Raw genomic sequence first — 22,113 nt, 5'->3', positions numbered from 1 at the left:
ACTGCTGGCTAGTTTTCTTCTCACAGTGCATCCTGCAAATTGTTTTTATCACTTCAACTTCCTAAGAAGCAGCACGAACTACTGCGGTGGTTGGATGAGACATGGATCAGTCTTCATTCCCCCCTGCACTAATACACCTTGACCAACAGTGACCCAGTCACTGCTGCACCACTTTTGATCTGTACCCGCCCCCGCAGAGGGGGAACACCCCACAGGAGCTTCAGTTTTGGAGAATCTCCCACCCAATTGTCTTACTATTTGGTCCTTTTCAAGCTCTCAAATTCTTATGTTTGCAAGTTTTTCTGCTCCCTGAAATTTTAAAACTCAGATCAACTCCCTCAAATTAGTTTGAGATCAAAATGTTCACTTTCTGTCTGATATCCTCCAGCAACTAACAGACAAAATGATGAAAAGACATCATTATGGTATGGCTATATATCATTGGTAACCTCTCACTCGTCTCACAAAATTGTTTAGATTTAGATAATTGGATGTGAGAGAAGCTTTTTAAAGTGCCGATTCTAAAAGTTACCTGCTGCAACACTCATCCTACTGATGAAAAAGGGGGAGAAGTGTTTGTGACAGTGGCAGGAACTCGGGAAACCAGATGGCCCATGTGAGCTCTTGGCACAGTAAGAGCACCAGGGCGAGTGTCCAAAAAGGCCTTTAGTAAAACGGGCCAGAAATATGACAATATTATCAAGAGACTCGATGTATAAGCTGTCGTTCCTCTTTACAATCAGTGTGATAAAACATTCCTCTGATTTCATTTAGTTGATCTTATGAGGAAAAAATTATTCAAACAGTCCTAACAGTGAATCTGTTGAAAACAGAAATTGATGGTAGTGATGATGTAATGATATGCCCTCAGGCAGCTTACTCCCCATCTGTGTTTTTCCTCCTCAGACATAAAGCCAGAAAACCTTCTCATCAGCTCCGATGACGTCCTCAAGCTGTGTGACTTCGGTGAGCACCTCCATTAAATCCTCATGCTGCAAGAAAGGTGGCCAAACAGTCAAAGCTGTGATGTAAAAGGAGTATTTTCAACTGAGACTATATTTGGGTAGAATTGGTGCTTTGCGAGTGCAGCAGGAGGCTGGCTTCATCCGGTTATCTAAAGCTCTGCGTGCATCCCTCTCCGCTGTTTCTCAGCCCCGCTGCTGTGCATTTTTCTCTCATCTCAATTAATGAAACGTGTTAGGGAAACAAGAGCCTGATCACACTCTGATCCAGTCTGGTCGCGTCGCCACCAAAACGGGGGAAACGTAAATCGTGGCGTTGCCAAGAGCGTGCAGGCAATCTGGAGTGAGAGACTGAGGACCTGCTGTCTGCTCTGTGTCAGCCAAAGGCACCGAGAGAACAGACCCAGGACCAACAGACTCCGCTGTGAAGGTTTACATTCAGGACCGTCTCACTGTGCAGAGATTTCCATTCGGTGGGGTTTTGATTGGGAATGTCAGCAACGGTGTGGAGAAATGACCAAACCTTGAAATGAAAAGCTCCAGGTGACTTGACTGTTTAAGAGAATACACGTGATAGCCTGGTTCTGTCACACAATACATGGAAACCAAAGCTTCTTGCAGCTGAAGCTCTTCAATTGAATTTAACAGATGTTACAGCTTATATAAGCAGCGTTCAACTTTATACAGGATCCAGAAATAAAGGAGAATATTTTGGACTTCAGCTAACTGTTGATTAGCTTTGCTTCACGCGGCGGAAACAGGCCAGAACAACTGTTTTCTTCTCTCCTTATCTTCTAAATTCATCAACACTCATCCTACTTTATTTGTACTTTATGAAAGCACGAGTGCTGAACAGCAGGTTTTGTTTGATGCTTGGGCAAGAAAAACATTTTTTTTTGTTTTTGTGGTAATATCACATTTAATTGAGTTCTGTTCCAGTAGGCACCTATTCAGCTTAATGAAGGAAATAATTCAAGTTAAATGTTCAGTTTTTGTTAAAGTTTAGTTGGGTTTGTGCCTGCTGCCACTCAGGTGGGAGGACAGGTGGTCTTCAGATCGTAGCTTAATGAACATTCTTCTTTATCCCCCTCAGATACGTCCCATCAATCTCTCTTGGTCCACGCTGGCCCACAATAATATAGTTTACTCAATTCCACTTGTTCACATGCCCAGAGTCCTTTGGCTATAAAACAAGTCTCGCCTTACCAGGCGTTTCTTTCAAGAGTAATCACATTACTTCTGCTTGCGAATTAAAAGTAATTAGTAACACTGGCATGAATACTCCAGTTTCCCCAGTAATGCAGCCATACAATAGCTCTTTTGTTTTGGTGTCACTATGACACACTTTCCAAAATGACTGATTGAGTTTGTCTGATGATGACTGACGCATCGTCCCACTCCAAGGTCATCCGGACGATAGGGCGTGAGGCGTTTGAGGAACAATTTCTCTGCTATTTATTGCATTTTTGTAGTTACTGAAAGAAACATTTTCATGAAAAATGACATTGTGACGCAGCAGCAAACATGTGAGATTAACTGGGAAGATGCCCCGAGCAGAGATAATCCAGCAGCCTAATGCTGCTAATGCATCACAGGAGCTGTGGATGTTAACGTAAGCGTTTCTTCCTGTCAGCCGTCCCTCATCCTGCTGTATGAGGAATGTTTTAGGATTATTGGAGGTGCCTGTCCTCTATCAACATTTTATTAAGCTCGTAATGAAGTTGCAGATTGTACAGGAAGAGAAGTAAAACCCTTCTCAGTCTATATATGACTCTAAGCAAAAAGTGAAAAACCTACAACTCTGCTTATAATTTTGAATGGTGATAAATTACACTAACTCATTAATCATAAAAATTACAGTCATTTATGCAATGGATTTTCATTTATACCCTGGCATGGAAACTGTGTTGCTGTCAGTGTTGTGAATAATGTCTCATAATGCAAAGAATTATAGTAGTGCCACAACTTTTGGTAGCAACATGCTAGTAAGAGCTCACTGTTACATACAATATTTACAAAGAAAAGACCAACAATCCCACATGTACAAGCAGCTTTTACCAGGGAGAGACCTTTTACAACCAGGCTCAGGGAAGACGACTTTGTGCAGCTCTGGTAGGAGTTAGACCAGTGTTTCTCCACAGTGTGGATCGCCTGAGAAAATATGGATCTCTCCACTATTATGGCTGGCATGAATGTAGAGTAGTGGAGGCTTACCCTATTAGATATGGACTTATTACTCATATACTTATTTTAAATATAAATTTCCTATGTTTTATGTTTTTTTCTTTCTAAATTTGGTAATATTTCGATAATCTTCGAATAGCTTTTATTAGAAATTATATATTGATGATTTACCTGCACATATGCTAGAGGGAGCTTGTGAACCACTGGTGGTACATGTGTCACAGTTTTAGAATCACAGGGTTAGAGGACAGTAAGAGAAAAGAAAGGCTGGACAGACAAACAAACTGACATCACAGTGAACTAATCCACCTGCTGCAGGCTTGACGACTGCAGGAGGCACAGATCATGAACAATGATGTTGATATCTGCTATATAATTATGGATAGGGACGTAGCTATGAGCTTGTTACGTTTGTCATACATTAAAACAGTTTGAGAGCTGCAGAGCCGCAGTCTTTCTCTGTCCTACACATGAACCTGTGTTCTTACCTGTTATTTCAATAAATTTGTCGTTACTGGAAGATTAGTGCCTCACTAATCCTAAACTAACTCAGTCCTCCTGACAGCAGCATGGAAGTTTTACGCCTAAGCCTCGTTTATACGTATCTGGGTTTTTACAAAAACAGATATTTCCCCCTCTACGTTTCCAAAAAAATCTTGAGTGACACGGATCCACATATACACCTGGTTCAGAGCTACTATGAGCAACCAAACCTGTAGGGGGCAGTGTAACAAGAAGCATGAAGCCATGACAGCCAATCAGAATCCTGGAAAAAACACGATGTCACTAATTGTGACGTAAATCTCCTAAGTTTTTCTAAATCTGCACTGTGGCCGGAGTTTTCAGAAATCATAGTTTGTGGTGACTCGTAGTTTTTTAAATACCCGGATACATGTAAACGTGGCCTCAGTCAAACTGTAAAGTATGAACAACCATTTCAGTTCTAACATGCAGATTATAGAGTGTCTTCCTTCTACTAAATGCAACTTCTACTAATACCGGGATATGATTTAAACCAGGTCTGTCCAATCCTGGTCCAGGAGGACCATCATCCTACATGTTTTGATGTCTCCCTGCGTCTGCAAACCTGAGTCTAATGGTTGTCATTACCAAGCTTGTAAAAAAAGCTCAATAAAGAGCCCATAACTGCAACTGGGAGAGGCCTAACACATGGTGACGGTGGCCTTCCAGGACCAGGAGTGGACAGCCCTGGTTTAAACAGTGTCCAGCATTGCGCTGACCGCTGTATTTCTCACTGTATTATGTGATCTCAGAGGAACCATCAGCTCTCGTACCAGCCACTACTTGACTCTTTCAGATGTAACAAACCTGCAGAGAAGTTCCCAGCTGAGATCATTTTTAGATTTGTCAGCATGTAGAGCATATCAAAATGATCCTCATTATGCAATACTGCTTCCTCTGTCTTCTTTTGCCAGGTTTTGCGCGTAATCTCTCGGAGGGGACTGATGCTAATTACACTGAGTATGTGGCCACTAGATGGTACCGCTCTCCAGAGCTCCTGCTCGGGTATGCCTGCTATATATCTACTTTTTATCTTTAGGCTTTGTCTGCAAGGTTCATCCTGACATGTCTTTTGTAAGAGCCACTTTAAGGTTCGGATTATTGATCTTGGCTTTAACTGTGCTGTGGTACCAGGGCTCCGTACGGGAAGGCGGTGGACATGTGGTCAGTGGGCTGCATCCTGGGAGAGCTGAGCGACGGGCAGCCTCTGTTCCCGGGCGAGAGCGAGATCGACCAACTCTTCACCATCCAGAAAGTGCTGGGACCCCTGCCACCGGAGCAGATGAAGCTCTTCTACAACAACCCTCGCTTCCACGGGCTGAGGGTAGGTACCACCAGATACCCCCTAGTCCCTTCGCGCCCGAGCCTCACCTGACTCACCTGCCCCTCCATCCCTCCCTGCTCGCCGCTTTGCGGCTTCATCTCCACTCTCCTCTGCTGTCTCTTTATCTTCCTCCTCCTCTTTTTCTTCTTACTCGTCCCTTATTTATTTTCCCTCCCTGCTGTGTCTCTCTACACTCTCTGCTTGTTTTTTTTTTTCTAGCTGAGTTTGCTTTGCCGTGACTGATTGGATCACAATGACTCATCGTGTATCATGTATCCTGTATGCACTGTGAAGGAAGGCTGTGAGAAGTCCTCAGTGGCAGGCTGGTGGTACAACAGACCTGGGTCGTCCTTTTCTTCCCCTCCTCGCCCACAGCCCAGAATATAATTATTAGCTTGCAAATTGCCCTTCTGTGAATGCCTGACAGCAAATACCCACCGACGAGGCCTTTTCTCCAGAGTGCTGCATTTGTCTTCTTTTAATTTTAGACACTTGTAGATGTAACAGGGTGTAGACATTCTTAATGGTATGAACCCTTCATTTTCTGTCTATATTATAAATAGAGAAGTTGTTGTTTTACAGTGAAATGCTCTTTGCTGTGAGACGGGCAGATGTTACATGGAGCCCTGGCTATTGTTAGCACTCGCTCAAGGAAAAAACTAAACCGTTTCTGTCTTCACATTTTTGTGCTTGTGTGGATCTGAACGAACAGAGAGCGTACGAACACCTCAGACCACTGAACACGTGCACTTAAACCTCTCGCTCGCCGTGTAGCCAGTTTAATAACAGTGAAAGAGAAGACAATTGTGATGAAGAACCAGTTTCATCAGACTGAATCGGACAGACGAGAAAGCACACTACACTTGTGAGCGAACGCAGGTTGTTTGATGCTTGTTTTATCACGTTGGCCACCTACAGTGTGCTTTCTCTAACACTTGGAAATGTGTGATCTAAGAAGAACAGCTTCTGGACGTTTTTGTTTTTTTTCTTTCACATTTTTTTCTAAATTCACAATCGTGAGACAAAAAAATGGTTTCTAAATGAAAGGTTGACAGAGGAAGATTAAATGTGGGTGAAATCACATGAGGCCCTCAGTTCTTAGTGAACAGAATTAAACCTTCAGTGAAGTAACATCCTGAAGGTGTACTATCAGACAATTTACTATAATCTTCTCTTCTGATCTACCCTCATGCTAAACACTGAACCTATTTGAACCTCTGTTCTGAAGCCTGAACTGTTTTCTGTTAACATTAATGTCGTGGAATGAAGATAGTGGATTGGTTTGGTAGATTGGAATGATTTTACATTCTTTTGACTTTTTTTATTTTATTCATTGCTGTTTTCTTTAATGGTACCATTATGTAAGATTTAAGTAATGACTCTTTTGTTCACTGGGTGGCAGCAGTGAGTCAGTGTTCCTTACAGCTTCAATAGTTTGTTATTGATTGACCTTTGGCTAAGCCCCGCCCCTCTTACTTACGTTTGCCAGCTCGGAGAAGCCGTCGCAGCTCTCAGTGTTTAAACCACATGGCAACAGGTGTGAGACAACTTTTGGAGCCAGCATGCATTTATTTTGTAGAGGAGCCTTTGGCAAGGTCAGCATTATGCAATGGAGGGCGACATGCAACATTCTAAACTCTACATGGAAGAGAAAAATCTGAAGTAAAGGCCAATTCAAACTCCATAAGAACAAGAAGAAAGTTCGGCAGTGCGGGGTCCTGCAGAACAAAATGACGTCATTTCCTTCGTCCAGCTCCCTCTGGCCGATGGAATTTGTTTCGGCTGTTCGTCCTGGCCGAACTGTGTAGGTGCTAGGCCGTGTACTGCGCATGCATGTTCCAGTTCACTCATGACTATCAGTCATACTTTAATCATATTTAGCTTGTAACATCGCTACTGTACGAGAGCCGCAGCTCGTTAAAATGTCGGAGTGCAGGCTTACGTGATGCACCTGAACGCATCACGAACAGCTGGCAGCTCCTGGAGTTAAAACCAGATCAACATGGCGCTCGGACAAAAACTCTTTTATTACTGAAACAGTTCAGAGAAATGTATTCCTGAAAGCACTGGAGGAGAGAAATAGACTGCAGTTGAAAAGTTAAAACGCCGCTTCACAGATGTATGCCTGCTGTAAGGGGGCGTGGCCTGTGGTGAGGGGGCGTGGCCTGTGAGTTCGCCAGCTTCTCCTCAGACTATGAACAGTCCTGCCGAAAAAGCCTTTTTTTTCGGCAGCTGGCTGACGTCACTGGCGAATTTTCCTCTTGTTCTTATGGCTTCCTAAAGGGAGTATGAAGGGGCCTTCAGAGGCACGGATCTTCAGTGTTCATCAGGTTAGCGAGGTGGTATCTTAAGGAAGCTGATCGCAGCGAGTGTTATGTGATTGATGTTATATGACTGGATTGCTCAGATTATACGAGCTATTGCTTTAGTTTGGAACAAATGTAGACTTCCTTGTTTATAGCTGTGGCGTTGAGTTTGCGCAGTCTGCCACACAGCTTCTTCCACACAAGACTTTTGTCCACGTTTTGTTTTTTAAAGTAAACCCTGTTGTTTCAGAATACCTCATATCGCTGTTGCATGTGCCCCAGGCACATCACTTGACCATTAATGCCTCCTAAATGACTTAAATAGCCCAGAAAACAACAAGTGTTGCCAGCTGTAATGTTTCTCTCCAGACCTTTACGCTGCACATGTCTGAGTCGGCTTTTCTGGGCAGTTGGTAGTTGAATGCCATTTGATCTTGGTTCTTGCTTCTTCTGTTCTTGGATTGACTGCAGGAAGAGAGGCGGGGTGACTCACTCCACCATCTTGTGGTACAATGCCTGATCCATACATCCAATACACTGTTAAGATATAGTTTTCCTTTTATGTCATAAGTGAGTACATTTCAAGATAAGAAAATATGTTAAATTGTGGATATTTAACATCATGATACATTGACATACTGTACATCAAGGTAAAGCTGACCCTGTCAAGGTTACAACCCAGCATCAAGCCATTACTCCTATAAAGCATTTTGTTTTTCCGGCTATCACAGTTGTTTACAGTCTTGGCACCCTCTGTGGATATTGTTAAGATATCTGCATAGTTAATGAACAAACAGTTGGGTTAGATTTATTTATTTCAAAAAGAGGGACCATTATATACAGCACAACCAGCAGAATGTGGTTGAATTGAAAGGTCACCAGAGCCAAATGAAACAACAACAACAAAACATGGCTACAAGTGTGTTGGGAAAATTGCACTTTCCGACATTAGATTTGATTTTAATTGAAAAATTTGTTGTCCATCCATCTTCTCCCGCTTATCCGTTTCCGGGTCGCGGGTCACATTGCACCGATTAAGAACCTTCCTGCAGGTGGTTAGCCCACGGGAAGGTGGTGCCCGGCGTGGGACATGAACCCACTACCTTGAGATTGTAAAGGCCCCTGCATACTCCCTTTTGAACCCATAAGAACAAGAAGAAAATTCGGCAGTGACGTCAGCCAGCAGCAGAAAAAAAAAGCTTTTTCGGCAGGACTGTTCATACTCCGATAAGAAGCTGCCGAACTCGCAGGCCACGCCCCCTCGCAGCAGGCACAAGTCTGTGAAGCGGCGTTTAAACTTTTCAACTGCACAGTTTATTTCTGGCCTCCAGTGCTTTCAGAAATACATTTCTCTGAACTTTTTCAGTTATAAAAAACTTTTTGTCCGAGCACGATGTTAGTCCAGTTTTAACTACAGGAGCTGAAAGCTGTTCGTGATGCGTTCAGGTGCATCACGTCAGCCTACACTCTTTTTTAACGAGCTGCGGCGCTCGTACAGTAGCGCTGTTACAAGCTAAATATGATTAAAATATTATCGATAGTCATGAGCGAACTAGAACACGCATGCGCAGCACACGGCAGTGCAGAAGTTTCGGCAGTGCGGCTCCCACATAGTTCGGCCAGGGTGGTTGGAAATGGGCCAGGAAATGACGTCATTTTGTTCGACAGGACCCCGCACTGCCGAACTTTCGTCTTGTTCTTATGGAGGATGAAGAGGCCTTTAGTCTCATGCTCTACCAGCTGAGCTAGCTGGGGGTAAAATATGTTGTTGTTGTTTTTTTTAAATTGAATTTATTCTTATTATAGGGACTGTGCATATTAATATACATTGCTGCAAAATATGCTAGAATTAGCCTAATGGCTAATGCCTAACCACCTGCAGGAAGGTTCTTAATCAGTGCAATGTGACCCGCGACCCGGAAACGGATAAGCGGGAGAAGATGGATGGATGGATGGATATATGTACTGATATTTCTAATAGTTATGGGGTGAGATTCCATTCATGAACAGCTCAGACTACAAAGGTGGTTTGACCAAAGAGGCTTTTTCTTAGAGGGATGATGCAGTCGCCTCTTGCTGCCTCCTTGTTCTCCTGAGTTCTGATGTTCTAGTGTTAATGAACTTTCTGAGTGGGGGTGATGACAAACCATGTATTATTTTAAAGATGAGGCAAAGATGAGAGTATTCGACCATGTTTTCCCAACTGAGTAAATTATGCTTTTGTAATAATGGACAGTGATGATATGAGAATGGTTTGCGGTCCAGAGTTTTTATGGTGCGTCTGTACAGGGACTGGATGGGTTTGAGAGTTGTGGCATTAGCATGTGACCAGACAGTTAAACAGTAGGTTAGATGTGAAAAGATCATTGAATGCACGTACATTTTAGCTGCTTGTATTGACATTTGGTGCCGGATGTGTCTGAAGTTGCTGAGGGTAAACTTGATACGATTACTGATCAGTTTGACATGTGATTTGAAAGACAGTTTTGAGTCCAGAATAACACCAAGATATTTATACTGAGTTACCGTCTGCAGCCGTTCACCTGACACAAGAACATCAGGCTCATCAATATCAGTTGTGTGAGATTTTCTGAAAAACATTGACACTGTTTTCAATGTATTTACCTGTAGGCAGGAGTGCTTCAGCCATGCGGTGATGTGAACCATGGCCTGAGTGAGCTTTTCAAGCACTGCAGCCATGAACATATAACACGGTGTCATCTGCATACATTTGCATAGAGACATCTGGGCAAGTGGACGGGAGGTAAATTAATGTAAAGAGAAAATAATAAAGGCCCCAGGATGGACCCTTGAGGCACACCAGTTGAGACAGGTAGGGCAGAAGATTGGCAGCTTTGCTCTCTGATATGCTGAGAGCGATCAGTTAAATATGATTGGATCCATTTTATAGTGTTTATGGAGAAATTAAAGATGTGTAATTTAGTCAGCAGGATGTTGTGAATTACTGTATCAAACGCTTTTCGTAGGTCAAGGAAGACTTCACCAACAACGCCTCCCTTGTCCAACAGCCCTCGAATGTTCTCGATAAGGAGACAGGTGGCAGTTTCTGTGGAGTAACTGGCTCTAAAGCCAGATTACAGCAGGTATAGGGCAAAGGGAGGTAGTGTTGGGGTGTTCAATTATTTGATTTGAGACCAACTTTTCAGCAACTTTGGACGTTATGGGAAGAATACTTATAGGTCTGTAATTAGCCAAGCACTGTTTTGACATGTGGTGTCATATTTAATATGATCTTGACAACTGATCAAACCGGCACGTCGGCACAAAACAACTTTAAAATCTCTCAGTGTATCATCTCCACAACATCTTGTTCACTTAAAATACTTTTTAAACCCTGGTTAAGTCCTGCTTGAACTTTCAGGCCTTTTTTCCTCTTTTATAAGTGTTCAGGAGTCAAATGCCAGATTTCCTTTGGGAGATGTGACTGTTTGCTTCCCCATTTCTGCCTCAAAGCTTTTTACTCCCAGAAATACGTCAGCGTGAAACAATTCACTGGCCACAAAACTACATTCCATTTAGCCTCAGTCACTGAATTGAACATGACTACATTTGAGACGAGTGTTTGAATGGGACAGACCTCCACACCCCCCTATTATGATTTCCATTTTGTTATATTGGGTATTACTTATTGGCAGTGTTTGATTCATTACATTCGGTAATTGTGTGGTAACTAAACTGAACTGTTTTATTACTAGCCACGTGACCATCAATAGCGATCAATGTTAATTTGGACTCAGCTTTTGTTTGTAGCTTTGAAGGGACTGCTCAATACAGACGTTACAGTTTATTTGCGTAGCCGACACTCTCCATTGATTTGTCTCCCACAGCACAAATTAATTGTTTCATCATACTTCCTGGTCAATGTTGTCGGTCTTTTCTGAAAGCAGCGATTATTCAGCCAATTATCACTGTTTCTAACAGCACCCTTATCTTCTGTTTGCGCCCATGCCTCAGTTTCCTGCTGTGAACCACCCCCAGACCTTGGAGCGCCGGTACCTGGGCATCATCGGCGGAGCCCTGCTCGACCTGCTGAAGGTGAGGATCACAGCTTCTGGCACAGTTCAGAGCCGGACGCTCTGCCTGCGGAGGCAGATGTCACTTTGTTTCTGCTCACACGATAGCATGAAACCGCAGACAGTGAAGAGGAAAAAAAAGTGGTTTCCAAAACGAGACATCAGGTAATTGCATCATTATGATGGTGTTTACGTCGTGACAGTGTGAAGCCTCTTCACTGCTTCAGCCTCTCTCCTCTCATATCCTCGTTCCTGCACTGCTGTTATTGCTGTGTCTGCACTGTAAACAGGAGCTCCATGTCAAGACTGTGGGCTGTGCTTGTGCACTTGTGCTTTTCCCAGCAGATAATGACTCACTGCTAACATCATGTCATCTCAGGACTGACTTTGCTGTGGACATGCAGCTCACTGATTGTCGGCCAATCGGGCATCCTGGATATGTATTTCATCAAATATTGTTAATGCAGATCTGCGCACACTGCCATTGTCCATCACAACATGCCGCTGCCACCGAGACTTCACAAACTGTCTTCATGTCACAGGTTTTATTTTGAGTGCATTAATTCAGGCTACAGTCATATAACACATTTATGCTGGTGAGCAAAGAATACAAATGTCACATTGTTCATCAGAATTCGCCTTGTTTGGTGACTGTAAGACATAATTAAATGCAGCAGGAGCCTGACTTTTATGATAATAGTGATGACTCACCATCGTGTGACTGAGTTTTGTGTGTGAGGTCTGGATGTTCGGGGCGTCTCGAGGACTCACGGGTTTTCTACCTGTTGTGTTTGTGCCGCAGAGTCTGCTGCTGCTGAACCCGACGGAGCGCTTTCTCACCGAGCAGAGCCTCAACCACCATACCTTCCAGACCCTGCGACAGGTGGAGCGGCCCGGCCCACCCACACCCACACCTGTGCGCTCCTCCAAGAGGAAGCCTCACCACGGAGACAACAGCACCCCCAGCAGGTCAGCATGAGCCCCTGTCTTGGTTCAGACTCCTCTGTGTCTCCACAGGAGGGTTTTTTCTTTTTTTTTTCTCTCGTATGCAAATATTACAGCTTATTCCATCTAACTGCAGCTTTAAGACATCAGGTGCTTCTTAAAAAAATTGAAGACAAAAGTGGGATTAATGTCACCCTCTGTCAATTCAAACAGTCATCAATATATTTTAGATGAATTAACTGAAATGCTGCTTTTTGTTCCATTTTCAATCATTTTAGTTCATAAGTCATAAAGATTGAAGAAAAGTATAGTAAAGGTTCACATAAGATCAAATATTTTCCTATATTTTTACCCAGAAGCCAACTGTGTTATAAGTGTAACTATAACTAGAAAAAGCTGCTTTTTAATGGTATTCTAATATTTTTTTTAAGTGTGTCTGCGTGGTTACACTTTTTTATATTTTTTTTTGACAGTGACTTCCAGTTTCAGTACCCGAGTGTATCGTATTTCATTATAGTAATATTGTGCTGGTGGCGGTTATATGTGACTGCTTTGCAGTTTATCCTCGATGTAAAGTCGGCTGTGTTACTATCATCCATCATCTGACAACAAGTAAGGAATTAAGACTCCATTTGACCGTAATTTCAAGTGTGATTTTCATCAGGCTGGAATGAGCAGACAAGACTCTGTTGTTGAGTCCATTTGTCCTCAGATCCATGTGCACATAGCACTTTTTTCTTTCTGGCAGAAAGGTGCTGGCAGGACTCTGCAAAGCACTCGAATGTAGTGCTTTTGTAGCGACAAAAAAAAAAAAAAAAGCAGTGCATGAGTATTCTGTTTCTATGACAGCTTGGGAGTGAACTAGCTTGAGTTAACAAAGAGTTGACAATGGCAAAAAAAAAAATTACAAAAATAAAAACCTATCAGCTCCTACAAACAGGCTTTTCTCTTTCTCTTCTGATCTTTTCTGTTGGATGAACCATGAAGCACAAAAATAGTCACACATGATGACAAAACAAGCTCCTCCTCCTTCAGTTGTGGAGGGCACCGCTGTGATGAGGTTACTCCAGATAGACAATTGGCCGTCTGAGGAAAAAAATAAGGTGCAACTGTAAGATAAAGTCGACTCTTTCTGGAAAACTCTCAACAGAAATTTCTTACGAAATAGAAAAAAGCAGTGGGAAAAAATGTCTTGAATAATGGTAGACACAATGTATGACACGCTTTGGTTGTCTGAATCAGAACAGGAATTTGGCCAATTAGGTGATTATTTATGCAAACAAGTTGTAAAGTCGGGTTAACTGTTCGCCAGCATGTTGAGGCACAAAATGACCATAGTAACAGAGATTATGCTCATAATGAAAGTAACCCTAACCCTAGCCCAGCGGCTATAGCCATAATTATAATTAAAAGATTACTACAGGATCATTAATACTGTAAGCACCATTGTGAGGTATATATGTGGAGCTTAATGTATTTTCATTACAGGTGATTTTGAAAGCTTCGGTAAGATTGTCACATGGAGAAAAAACATAATGTCATACCAAACATGAGCAACTTCATATACACACTCTTGCACAATAATCAAACTTACATTAATTTTCAGGCGATGCTTATTGGAAAACAACTTGCACAAGAGTTGTGGCAGCTTTTGTCAAAATCCCAAGTTTAAATCTTTTCATGTGACTGTTGAGGTTTGTATGTAGCCAAACATCAGATTGTTAAATGAGTAAAATCAATTTTAAGCATTTAAAGTAAATAAAACAAGTATGTAATATAAACTTTTGCTTGTTTCAGGATACCTTATTTTTGCAACAAACAAAATGAAAAACAACCTGTGGTCTAAACTAAGGGCGCGTTCACATTCGCCTGTTTGGTCCGGACCACAGTTCTCTTCAGGGAAAAAACGTTTCTTCCCACCAACTCTGAACCGGAGCAAACAAGAGCTCTCTGGTCCCCATGAAAACCTTGGTCTCTGTTCGTTTACAAATGACCTTTCTAGTGGGTGGGGGGAGAGGACGGGGGAGAGGACCTGACGTCCTGCGCAATGCATTCTGAGTAGTAAACAAACATAGCTAACCGTGCGAGTCAGAAAAATTAGACGCAGACAAATTGGAAAACATCTTGTGGATTAGTGAGGAAGAAGTAGCGAGGAGGATTCTCTTTGATATCTGCTCTGAAGACTATATATCGTAGTTGTTTGTGGCTACCCATTAGCCACGAGCTAACTAGCCTAGCAAAAAGCGAAAGAAAGCGGCGGGACTTCCGGTTTCGGTCCGGACCAATCAATGAGCCGTGTTTCTTCTTTACTTCCTCTCTGGTCAGAGCTTGTTTCAGGCGACAGCGCCCCCAAACCAGCAGCTGTTTTGATTGCGTGACATCTTCCAGGCGGTTTGGTCGGGTCTCTAAAATGAATGTGAACGCCACCGAACCAAATGAAGGTGTGAGAATTCTCTGCTCCCCTTCCGTCCAAGTGAACGGAGTCCCGGACTATCCCAATGTGAACGGTCCCCAAGTTTCATTGGGTGTTCCAGAGGGAACCAGTGTGCAGTATTTTGATGTCTTCTCTCTCTGGTGTTGTCCAGGAGCCACGGGGGAAAGAGCTCAGGAAGCCACCGCTCCAGCAGCAGAGAGTGCTCCAGCTTACCCCGACATGAAGACCTCCACCCAAACAACGACAGCTTCCTCAACGGCAACATGTCTGCAGCCATCAACCTCAGCCCCACGCTGCATCCCAAGAACTACCAGCCGCAGCTCTTCAACCACTCCACCTCCTGTGGCATGGACCTGGCCAGCAGCAACCTGCCCCATCTTCTGAGCCCCAGTGAGGCCAAGAGTAAGGGCGACTTTGAGATGAACCTGGGGTCCAAGGTGTCTGATGGCCCCGGAGCCAAGTACCTCAAATCCAACTTCCGCTCCCAGCAGAACCGCCACTCCTTTGTGGAAGGAAAGAACAACACGCTTCAGTCGGGGGACAAACACAGTCGACACAGCTACATAGAGTCACACAGCTCCACGCCCTCTTCCAAGTTTGCATACCTGAACTTGTCCAAGAGCTACGGCACTCTTAGCGACGCCAAGTCAGTGGGGAACCTGAACGACGTGCATCTTTACGCCGATGAGCCCACATCTCGATATTTCCCCTCCAGCTGCCTGGACCTAACGGCGCCGAGCAGCCCGGCTGCACGCAGAGTGGACAGGCTGGGGCCCGGCACAGGGGGCAGAGGAAGCATGCGCTCAGACAGAGAGAGCAACACCCTGGACTCCTCCTACCGGCGCTCCTCCACTCGCCATAAGACTTCCGAGGAGGCCAAGTCGCCCGACGCTCTGGATCCGGGGGAGAGCAGTGAGAGGAGTCACGCTCACTCTCTGTCTGCACCGCATGACCCTCTGTCTTACGGTCAGGGATACACCAGCCCGTTCTCCTCCCAGCAGCGGCCACACCGCCACTCCATGTACGTACGGAGGGACCACCAGAGGACGCACGGGGCGGACGAGGGTCTTTCGGTGGGGCAGGGAATACCCACCAGAGCCAGCAGCCTCCAGCTCCTGTCTCCACAGCTGCAGCACCGCACGCTGCCCCGCCACTCCGGGGCCTCCTCCAGGGAAGAGGACATGAGCAGGGTCAGTCATCAGCCCACATCCAGCCTCCCCAACCCCACAAGCATCTAGTCATATCAAGGCCTACAACGGGCTGCGTTGGATAACTTTGCCTTGGTCCCTCTGTGCGACAGTTCAGCCAGGATTTATTCTGGTGCCGTCTGAAAATATCGTGACGTGTGTTTAGGTTTTAAGCCAGATCTTGTGTCCCAGGTTTATTGGAAAGGGCAGGATCAACCAAACTCCATCTGTGGGCGATGCGAGCACTACGAGCCTGGTTTTCCTGTTAGGATACACGGCGGCTCCTGTTCCTTGTATATTTATATATACTGTATTCACCCATATAGTATATACACTCTGCGCATGTGCTTATTTGTATCTATGTGCTGTAATGCTGAGCTCACATCATGCTTCACCATGTCTCCATTAACAGAGCGAGCAGGCACCCACTGAGGTCACCCACAGCAGACCCCCAATAAGGGACTCCACCAGGGACAACACCGCATCTTTTCACACACAGCGGCAAAAAAGCGAGGTCCGACATTCTGCCTGCAACAACCATTCCCCACCCACATCCAGTCTTCTGAGAGTGAGAGTGTGGGTGGATACTGCTGTCATGAACTGCTCTCCCTCTCTCGCTCTCTCTCTCTCTCTCGCTCTCTCCCTCTATGTCTCTCTAGCTCTATCTATCGCTCTCCCTCTCTCGCTCTCTTTCTCTCTCCCTTTCTCTCTCCCCCTTTCTCTTTATCTCTCTCGCTCTCTCTCTTGCTCTCTCTTTCTTTCTCTCTCCATCTCTCTCTCCCTCACTCTCTTTTTTCTCTCCCTCGCTTTCTCCCTCCCTCTCTCTCCCTCTTACTCTATCCCTCCCTCTCTCTATCCCTCTCTCTCTCATCCCTCTCTCCCTCTATCCCTTTCTCTTGCTCTCTCATCCTTCTCTCTCATCTCTCTCTCTCTCCCTCTCTCTCTCTCTCTCTCCCTATCTCTCTCCCTCTCTCATAACTCTCCATCTCTCTCACCCTCTCTCTCTCCCTCTTTCCCTCTCTTTCTATCCCTCTCTCTATCTCTCCCTCCCCCCTCTCTCTCTATCCCTCTCTCTATCTCTCCCTCCCTCCCTCTCTCTCATCTCTCTATCCCTCTCTCATCCCCCTCTCTCTCCCTCTCTCCCTCCCTCTCTCTCTCTCTCCCTCCCTCCCTCTCTCTCTCTCCCTCCCCCTCCCCCCCTCCCTCCCCCCCCTCTCTCTCCCTCCCTCCCTCTCTCTCTCCCCCCCCTCTCTCTCTCCCTCCCTCTCCCTCCCTCTCGCCCTCCCTCTCTCTCCCTCCCTCCCTCTCTCTCATCTCTCTATCCCTCTCTCATCCCCCTCTCTCTCCCTCTCTCTCTCACCCCTCTCTCCCTCCCTCTCTCTCTCTCTCCCTCCCTCCCTCTCTCTCTCTCCCTCCCCCTCCCCCCCCTCTCTCTCCCTCCCTCTCCCTCCCTCTCTCCCTCCCTCTCTCCCCCTCCCTCCCTCTCCCTCCCTCCCTCCCTCCCTCCCTCCCTCTCTCTCCCTCTCTCTCTCCCTCTCTCCCGCTGCCTCAGATGCCTCTTCATTTTCTCTGTGTGCTTTGCTTCCCTCTAATGTGACTACTTACGATAACATAGTCAAGCCTGTCATGGCAACATTTCAGTTTGATGCCTGAAGACATTTATAGCCTCAGATGTTTTATTATAACGACCACTCGTAAATCAATCCGCCCCCATTTGTTTGCTTTTTTTTTCTTCACACTTGTCTCAGGTAAATAAAGGTATGCTTTCAGTTAGACTGGCATGCTAAGCAGTTTGTCTCTGGAGGTTTCATCTGCTAAGTCCTTTGGTTGTGACTCAGGTTGGCTTGTACCATGACCAGCAGGCAGAAGATGGAGGCTCCTCCAAAGAGAACCGCAACATCTACAGTGAGTCCATGCCCAGGCGGGTGGGCAGCTTCTACAGAGGTGCGTTTAGTCAGGGGTGAAATTCCCACAGGTTTTTTTATTTTCTTTTTCATTGCACTGTCGAAGCCTCAGTTCAGATTTTTTTACATTTCATTTCAGTTTTTTTGGGGGGAGCAGATGAAAAAAAACAATTTCTTAGTTTCTTGAGCTATATTTTCAACAAATCATTTATAAAGTGTTGCATGTTAAACGGCTGAATGTTTATGTGGTAACCACATAAAATTTAGGACCTAAAATAGGCCCTATGTTTTTGCCTTTCATGAATAATCCTATCTCTATGATGTTTCAAAGCTGTGTGTTCAGTTGAACCAGTGTTTTGTGTTTTAAGTACTGACATGTCTCAATCTCAGCAAACATCGAGGGCAAGACGAAGCTGGTATCCAATTACAACTACACTTGTCACTGCATGTCGGACATATAAAGACAAATGAGAAGAAGAATGTGGCCCTAAAGAAACCGAAGCTTAATAGTATTGATTCAGAAAGAAATCAAATTAAAATGTCACATAAAACCCCAGAATGAGACAAATTGGGAATCTTTTTGGCCTGAGAGATAACTGAGAGTCCCACTGCTTGTATGTTTATGTGTATATGCCTGAGAAAGTTTTTTTAATGTTAAAAAAAAAAAAATAAGTAGATTTTCTTAAAGACACCTGTTGTTATTCTGACTCCCAGCTGCAGGTGTACATAACGTGTAGCCAGTGTGTTTTCGGTATTCACAAGAAGCCTCTTTATGTCACTGTTTTGGCTGAGAAGCTAAAATGGTTGATTTGTTGACATGACGTCATCAGTAGACGCAGTTGTGTTGAAGCGGGAAACATTTCAAACATGCAGATGTCCAGGACGAGGCTCAGACTCTGTTTCACTCGCCTCACTCAGAAACATTCTCAGTTCACGATGGTTTGTTATCATTTCCCAGGCGTATTGTGGTCAGAATAAGTTTACCTGTGTTGTGTTTGTTGAACAGTCCCTTCTCCCCGGCCAGACAACTCCTTCCACGACAGCAGGGGTCAGAGCCGGGGCTCGGGACTGTCCGGGGACGGCAGCAGTATGAACAACCACTCCAAGCGCCAGACGACCTTTGACCCCTGGTAATTATTTCTTCCCGCCAAGGCCAAAAGCAGTTTGTTTTATTCCACCAAAGTGTGATCATTTTAAACCAGAGTTACCTTGAGAAGGACAATAACTGTTGGCCGTGCGTTGCTGTTTTGGAAACGATCTTCAGTCAAAATAACTTGAATCACACATCACGGCGGCCTTAACGCAAATCGTCAGGTACTGTTCAGGAATGGAAAACCGACTTATGTGATACTTCAGACTCAGTTGTGTTTGTTTTGTTTTCAGGACTGGCCCAGATACTGTAGTCTTAAATGCCTCTGAGCCATCCAAAGAAAAGGAGAAGCAGGGCTTCTTCAGAGCAATAAAGAAGAAAAAGAAAAAGTCTCAGATGGTACGTCGTCTGTTTTGCACGTTGGAGTGCGGGAGCCGTGTTTTCCTGCATATGATCCTTGTGATGTCAGGACTGGGTTATTGTGACTGTCTACATGCTTTCTCCCTTCCTGGGCTTTTCAAGCATTTGACCCTTTGTAGTAACGGAGTATTCAGAGAGATGTGAAAACCCTTTGTTGTTGTTGTTGTGGTTGTTGTGGTTGTTGTTGTTGTGTGCCTCCTGTTTACCTGTGCCACCAGTCATGTGCCTCTGTATTCCAGATGGAAATCCCTGAAGGAAGACCACCTGTCATCAAGAAATGTCTTTTCCCTCTGTTTAGTCCAAAGAATAACATAACGCATAGTTCCTCCATGAGAGTCGTCCCTGTAGTGTCCTCCGCCATGGTACATGTTCTACACGATCCTTCTCACCGCACCGTCTCAGTGTCACCCGTCCAATATGGCATGCTATTACTGAGTGTTCACTGCCTCAATCCACACGGTTTTACTCTGTCATTTCAAACCCTGATTTGCTTGATAGATTTCTAATCATGATAAATTGTGTTGAATTGTGAATCACGAAGCGGTCAGATCCATCTACAAACAAACTACATGTTCAGTTAACTCCTGTGATCGTGAAGCTCAAAGTTCAGACTGCTGAGAACTGGATTTGCACAAATTACCTTCCAAGAAAAGACAGAGAATGAGGCTGGGGTCAAATTACAAGCACTTGACATTATGAATGGACAGATGCTGCATGCAGGCACCTGCAGTGTTTATTACATGGATGTCATGGGGGACCTTAAAGAAAACACGTGTTTTACAGCTGTGATTGATGAAACAACTAGGATAAGAACCAGATCCAGATCACTGGCATGAGCAGAGTAAACCTTTGTAAGTTGAAGGGATGGATCTGACATTGTAATTTTTTCCATTTTGGTCATTTGATTCTGAACAGTCGGACACGAGTCCAACCACAGTCCTTAACAGCAAAACTCCATCCATGAGCTGAGGACGAACAAGAGCGCTCTGGCTTTCATTTAGGAGTCCCAGATTTTAGAACTCTACACGTTTGCTCACATTTACATGAAGCTTCACTGCTTATCAGCATCACCTAGATGCATTTCATTAATTTAGATAAACCAAGACTTGAATGACAGAGTGCATAAAGAGGGAGGGAAAGAGGGGTGGAGGAGGGACAGTGATGCTTCTGTCTACCGGCTGCATTTTGACTTGTTAAAGTGACTGTTCTCGCAGTGGCAGCAGTGGTTCAGCATGAAACAGGTGTTTGGGAGTCTTTCTTCGCTTCACATTTCTATTTATAAGTGGCAGTTTGTTCAGATTCTTTGGAAGGGGGGTGGGGGTGGGGGTGGGCGGGTGGCGGCTGCCTTTGCCGGAGCACAAATAAACGCAATCTGGCCGGGAGGAATCAGGCTGTCAGACTCAGATTTAGTGGGAAATAGTGTGCTCTGCATGAAGAGAAGACGTGTTAGCAAAAGGATTTTTCCATCAGACACAAGCTGAGTTGTCTCTGCTCTTCCTCGGCGAATGCTCGGGTTTTGTCTTCAGTTGCATGTTCATTCTCCTTCTGTTGTGTGATTTGAATGCACTTGAGACCAATCAATACACAGGTCTGTTTCCTAGAATAGCTTCACTTATTATGTCACACACACATGAACACAGGTTTAAAGGGCACCAGGAAACACACGCCTGTGTTGGGCTCCCTGCAGTGAAAGCTGGCAGTGGAAACGTCTCTTGTTCATTCCACTTCAGGAGAACAAACTTTATCAGCACGTCCTGTGTGTTTCTTGTCGTCCTACACATTGTGTGTGTTTGCTTTGTTACTGGATATGAAGGCTGTGTTTCTGGACTGGCCCGCCGACTCTTGCTTTGTGTGGCAGGTTTCTAATGAAGGCGTGGAAGTCATGCAGAAGTCCTCCAGGTCCTCGGGTCACCAGAGCAGCCGCCACAGGAGTCGTGACAAGAGCAGAGACCGGGACCAGAGCCGAGACCGGGACAAGGAGTGGCCGCCAGAGAAACTGTCCGACTCCCACTCTCCGGTGAGCCTCGCAGGACTGTTTTGCTGAGGTGTGTAGATTCTAAACCTAAACATGTTTACCTGTGGCGTGTCTTGCAGAGTCAGCCACTGAAGTCCCTGCGCAAGCTCCTTCACCTCTCATCCTCATCCTCCAACCAGACGCCGCCCTCCGACATGCGCTACCAGCCTCTGCCCAGTTCGGCCTCGGCTCAGGGCGGCTTCGCCGAGGGCCGCGGCCACTCGGGGGTCAGCACGCCGCAGCTGAAGAGCCGGCAGGCGGCGTACCCGCTGCCCACGCAGCTGGAGTCCGGCTGGCACTCCTCGGCCCTGGGCCGTCCCGAGGGAAACCCCTATCCGGAGCAAATGATCGGCCAGAACGGGCACGGCTTCGGACGCCCGTCCAGGTCGCGGATGCCAAACCTCAACGACCTGAAAGAGACGGCTTTGTGATCTGTCACCCAGGACGGCGCTCATGTACACTTCACACTGCTCCGGTTCCCCTCCCACACACACACACACACACACACACACACACACACACACACACACACACACACACACACACACACACACACACACACACACACACACACACACACACACACCAACCAAACCTTCAGTTTGAAACACTGCTTGCAAACAGGCCAAAAGCCTTTTTATGTCTTAATATGTCTTAATTTTTTTTAAAGCTTCCATGTTTGATAGACTTTATATTATTACTACTGTAATTCTGATGATAATTTGTATCATAAAGTAAATATATTACAAATTGAATATATATATATTACAAATTGAATATATATATA

General features: G+C 45.1%; 1 protein-coding gene across 1 annotated transcript in view; it reads left to right on the top strand.

Moving 5' to 3' along the window:
• LOC308116208 (cyclin-dependent kinase-like 5) overlaps window positions 1–21,757 on the top strand; it is a gene marked incomplete at its 3' end in the record, with an annotated part of 53,772 nt that extends 32,015 nt beyond the window's left edge. Inside the window, exons 7-19 of the mRNA XM_080474247.1 lie at window positions 907–966; window positions 4,583–4,673; window positions 4,803–4,992; window positions 11,274–11,354; window positions 12,135–12,301; window positions 14,863–15,901; window positions 16,311–16,412; window positions 17,737–17,842; window positions 18,809–18,932; window positions 19,186–19,291; window positions 19,552–19,674; window positions 21,171–21,329; window positions 21,407–21,757. Of these exons, the coding sequence (XP_080330373.1) occupies window positions 907–966; window positions 4,583–4,673; window positions 4,803–4,992; window positions 11,274–11,354; window positions 12,135–12,301; window positions 14,863–15,901; window positions 16,311–16,412; window positions 17,737–17,842; window positions 18,809–18,932; window positions 19,186–19,291; window positions 19,552–19,674; window positions 21,171–21,329; window positions 21,407–21,757 (2,699 nt within the window). The remainder of the gene's footprint in view (window positions 1–906; window positions 967–4,582; window positions 4,674–4,802; window positions 4,993–11,273; window positions 11,355–12,134; window positions 12,302–14,862; window positions 15,902–16,310; window positions 16,413–17,736; window positions 17,843–18,808; window positions 18,933–19,185; window positions 19,292–19,551; window positions 19,675–21,170; window positions 21,330–21,406) is intronic.
• Between the last annotated feature and the right edge of the window lie 356 nt (window positions 21,758–22,113).

Source organism: Lipophrys pholis, assembly GCF_963383615.2.
Source record: "Lipophrys pholis genome assembly, chromosome: 10".
NCBI lineage: Eukaryota > Metazoa > Chordata > Actinopteri > Blenniiformes > Blenniidae > Lipophrys > Lipophrys pholis.
This window is presented reverse-complemented; position numbering and strand designations above follow the sequence as displayed.